This window comes from Schistocerca serialis, chromosome 6 (assembly GCF_023864345.2).
Source record: "Schistocerca serialis cubense isolate TAMUIC-IGC-003099 chromosome 6, iqSchSeri2.2, whole genome shotgun sequence".
Taxonomy (NCBI): Eukaryota; Metazoa; Arthropoda; class Insecta; order Orthoptera; family Acrididae; genus Schistocerca; species Schistocerca serialis.
In genome coordinates, this window is record NC_064643.1 from 240,922,905 (window position 1) to 240,927,130 (window position 4,226).

General features: G+C 44.0%; 1 protein-coding gene across 1 annotated transcript; it reads right to left on the minus strand.

Annotated features, from left to right (window-relative positions):
- Positions 1-2,855: 2,855 nt before the first annotated feature.
- Positions 2,856-3,773, minus strand: LOC126484801 (chondroitin proteoglycan-2-like; the record flags this gene model as incomplete). Its single annotated transcript, XM_050108398.1, has 1 exon — positions 2,856-3,773. A coding segment is annotated over one exon (918 nt), but the record flags the coding sequence as incomplete, so codon positions are not given.
- Between the last annotated feature and the right edge of the window lie 453 nt (positions 3,774-4,226).

The following is a 4,226-nucleotide window of genomic DNA, read 5'->3' on the forward strand; positions in this document are numbered from 1 at the left end:
CGTCTGGAGGGGGGGAGCCAGGTGTTCGGCGACTTCGTCCTGTGGTGGGGGGGGGGGGGGGGACGGGAAGTTTCAGTTGCAGGCTGGCAGTCAGTCGCGATGGCTACGTGGTCCGTTGAGCATCGTGTTTTCGCAGTGGAAGAGTTCATACGCAATAACGAGTCAATTGTTGCTGTGACGCGTGCCTTTCGCCGGCGTTTCAACATCCCACCTCGCGGTAGTGTTCCTAAGCGAGATACGATATTGAGTTGGGTGCATAATTTCCGCACTACTGGTTCATGTGCTCCAAAATGGACGCCTAGACCGCCAACAATAACAACGCCTGAGAACGTGGAGCGTGTGAGACGCGATGTCACTGCGAGCCCACGTCGATCAACGAGACGTCGTGCTCAAGCTCTTGGAATGTCACGTCGGAGCCTTCAAAGGATTCTTAACGAAGAACTGAAATTCCACCCCTATAAAATCCTGTTGGTACAGAAGATTCTCCCAACAGACCATCTTCAAAGGCTTCAGTTTAGCCAACAGATGTTGGAGTTATTGGAAGATGTAAACCTGATTATCATGATGTCTGACGAGGCTCACTTTCACATTAACGGATACGTAAACAAGCAAAATTGCCTTTACTGGGCCGACACTAACCCAAGAGATCTACACCAACGGCCTCTCCATAGTGACAAAGTGACGGTTTGGTGTGGGGTTTCTAAGGTAGGGATAATTGGTCCTTACTTTTTTTTAAATGAAAGGGAGCAGGCGGTTACTGTTAATTCGCAGCGTTATGTGAACATGATTGAAGATTTTCTTCTCCCACAACTTGAAGAGAACAATTACGACATGGGCAATATGTGGTTCCAACAAGACGGGGCAACTGCACATACCGCTAGGATATCAATGCAAGCTGTACGCGCTCTGTTCCCTGGCCGTTTGATTTCCCGTAATGGAGATGTCCATTGGCCCCCTCGCTCGCCGGACCTCACGGTATGTGACTTTTTCTTATGGGGCTATTTAAAAGCAAGGGTCTACGTGAACAAACCCCGGACCATTCAGGAGTTGAAGGCAGCAATTCACACCGAAATCACATCAATTCCTGGTGATGTGCTTGAGCGGGCAATGCGGAACGTTAAGGACCGACTCCAAGAATGCGTCGCTCGAGAAGGAGGGCATTTGATGGATGTAATTTTTAAAAACTAACATTACTATTTTTTTGTTAATAAACTTCCATTGTAACTACACGTTTTGCACTTTATTTCAATCCAATACCTTTACAATTGACAGTTTGACAAGTATTTTAAAACCACCCGATCCATCTGCGCCACCCTGTACTACATGATCTGAGTATTTACGCGGTACTGACCGTAGAATTTTTTGAGTGACACTAGAACTGTCACAACATAACCGGGTGGCCAGTAAAAACATCCAACAATTAACTCGGTTTCTCCAACACTTGTTATACGCGACCGGATGACGTCACTGTCACACTCAACTTCGACCTCAATACAGACAATGTTATATTCTCCTGTAGGCAAGAACTAAAAGACATCAGGGTGATAGTTCAGTGAATCAGCTCTAAAATATGTGACACCCCTTTTTTATTATGAATTTCCGGCGTTTACAGCTGGATTACGTGCAAACCTCCGAAGTATTAATTAAAATAATAAACACAACTATGAGTAATAGTCTACATTCTGTGTCTATACAGAATGGAACTACGATTTAGTCTCACAAGCAGATATCTGTTCCCTAGAAACAATGCTGCCTGTTAGTGAATTCAAGATTCAGTGGTTTTGTTCCTTGATTTATGGGCACAATTACAAGTTTTACAGGTGTTCACATACTCTCACAACTTTCTTCAAACTATTTGTTGCTTGACACTGGCTGTTAGTAGGTCTGTAGATGCTTTGTGCGTAATGCTTGAATGTAGACGTTCTCATTTTCGGTTATACTACCTCTGATTTGTTTATATTGTGTGAGAAGTGTCAGGCAAAAGGATAAAAGTGGGACAAGGTAACAGTTGGCCACAAAAATATCTTCAGCCACAGCGAATCGATTACTAGTCTGGTAGAAGTTACAAAAAGTGTTACTTAACTAATCTTTCAACATTTGCAGTGCATTTGTTTGTGGACTAGTTTCGAACCAACTGGTTCATTTTCAAGCCTGGCCTACTGAGGCTGAATTGAAAGCGCTTGATCTTAATAATAAACATCAAAGTGGTTATACACGTTTTATAAAATGTTCACAGAGAGGATTGACAAGATCCGCATGTGCCTCTTACCAATTCAAAATCAAACTTCGTAAGAAGCACATTGTGACTGGCATTCTGCAGACATTATATAAAGCATATATTGCTATTTTGATGTTTAATGTTAGGAGGAAGCACTTTCAGTGCAGCCTCAGTAGACCAGGCCTGAAAATGAACCAGTTGGTTCGAAAATAATCGCCAAACAAACTTACTGCAACTGCCAAAGGATTGATTAGCAAATGCACAGCGAAATATTTCTCTTTCCCTGTTAACAAAATGTTGAAACTGCAAAATCTCATACAAATTATATTCTGCTGTATGTAAGGATCAAAACACATAAAACATGTAGTTCAATGAAATAGCTTTAAACATCGGACAGTCTGTTTATTATGATTTTAGGACCGTAGCAGTCAGATTACACTCAAAGTGTAAAGTAATGGGTAAGATAAATTAATATAAAATAAATTATTCAACAACAGAAGTATCTTTAGGTAAGACTAAATATTAGTCACATGAGAAGTGATCACATTTCACTTGAGAATAATTCAGCCGCGAGTGGAATACTCAGCTAAAATGATCGTGTGGAATGAACAAGTATCATCTACAACGTTGCTGAATATCACACAGAGCACCCAGAGCTCTCAGGGTAATCGCACACCCTCAGCTCAACGTTGTATTGCAGGCCCGCTGGACACAGTATCAACCAGGCAATTCCGTTCTCGTCGCACTTGTAGAAGCTGTTACAGTCGCTGGGGTTAGGCAACTGGGTGACGTCATCTGGATTCCAAGCCGGACATGCGGGAGAATCTGCGGCTGGTTCCTGCGGGATTTCACCATTACCAGAGCCAGAATTTCCATTGTCCTGACCGCCATTAGAGGAATCGTCGCCAAACGGATTACTTGGAGCAGCTGACGATGAGCAACCAGCACTCTCGGGGTAATCACACACTCTCAGCTTTGAATTGTACTCTAGTCCAGCTGGGCACGGTATGAGCCAAGCCACACCATTCTCGTCACACTTGTAGAAGCTGCTGCAGTCACTCGGATTGGGCAGCTGTGTGACATCATTTGGATCCCACGCAGGACAAGAAGGAGCGTCTCCAGCTGGTGGATTCGGGCTTACCCCATTACCTGCATCAGAACTTCCGTTATCTTGACTCCCCTCAGAAGGTGTATCATCAGATGGGTTGCTTGGTGAAGATGATGAGCAACGAGCGTTTTCTGGGTAATCACACACTCTCAGATCTGCATTGTATTCGAGACCGGCCGGGCATGAAATGACCCAAGCAACGCCATTCTCGTCACACTTGTAAAAACTGCTACAATCATTCGGATTGGGCAGTTGGGTGACATCCTCTGGATTCCAAGGTGGACAAGTGGGGACTTCGCCAGATGGTGGCGCTGGTTCAGGACCACCATTATCGCCTGATTCCTCACCATTTCCATTGTCGTCGTCAGCAGGTGGAGACGAGGATGAGGAGCAACCAGCTCTCTCTGGGAAGTCACACACCCTCAGCTTTGGATTGAACTCGAGATTTGCCGGTCATGGGACGACCGTTGCGACACCTGAAGGCTCGCACTGTAGGAAGCTTCTGCAGCTGTTCGGATTCGGAAATGGACCGGACGCTCCCTGGCATGTCGCACTCATCTGAAAGAAATTCAGTGTTGTTCAGCATACCATGTGTATCACATCAAACGTGTGGTTTACTCATACTGATTGAAAATCTAAATGCCGGCTTTCTTATTCCACTGGATGCGAAATTGCAATCTGTATTATTTAAATGTTAACATACTATGGTAAAATCAATGATTTTATCATTATTTCATAGTAGCATTTGTACAACCTTACCTCCTCCGTATTGTATATAAAGTTATTACGTGTAGGTATGACGCTGTAAGTTGTGTAAGGGACCACTTAATCACGAGACTTGACCGTGAATGATACGAGATTGTGGGACTTTCAACTGTATCTCATAGCTAAATAACTGAA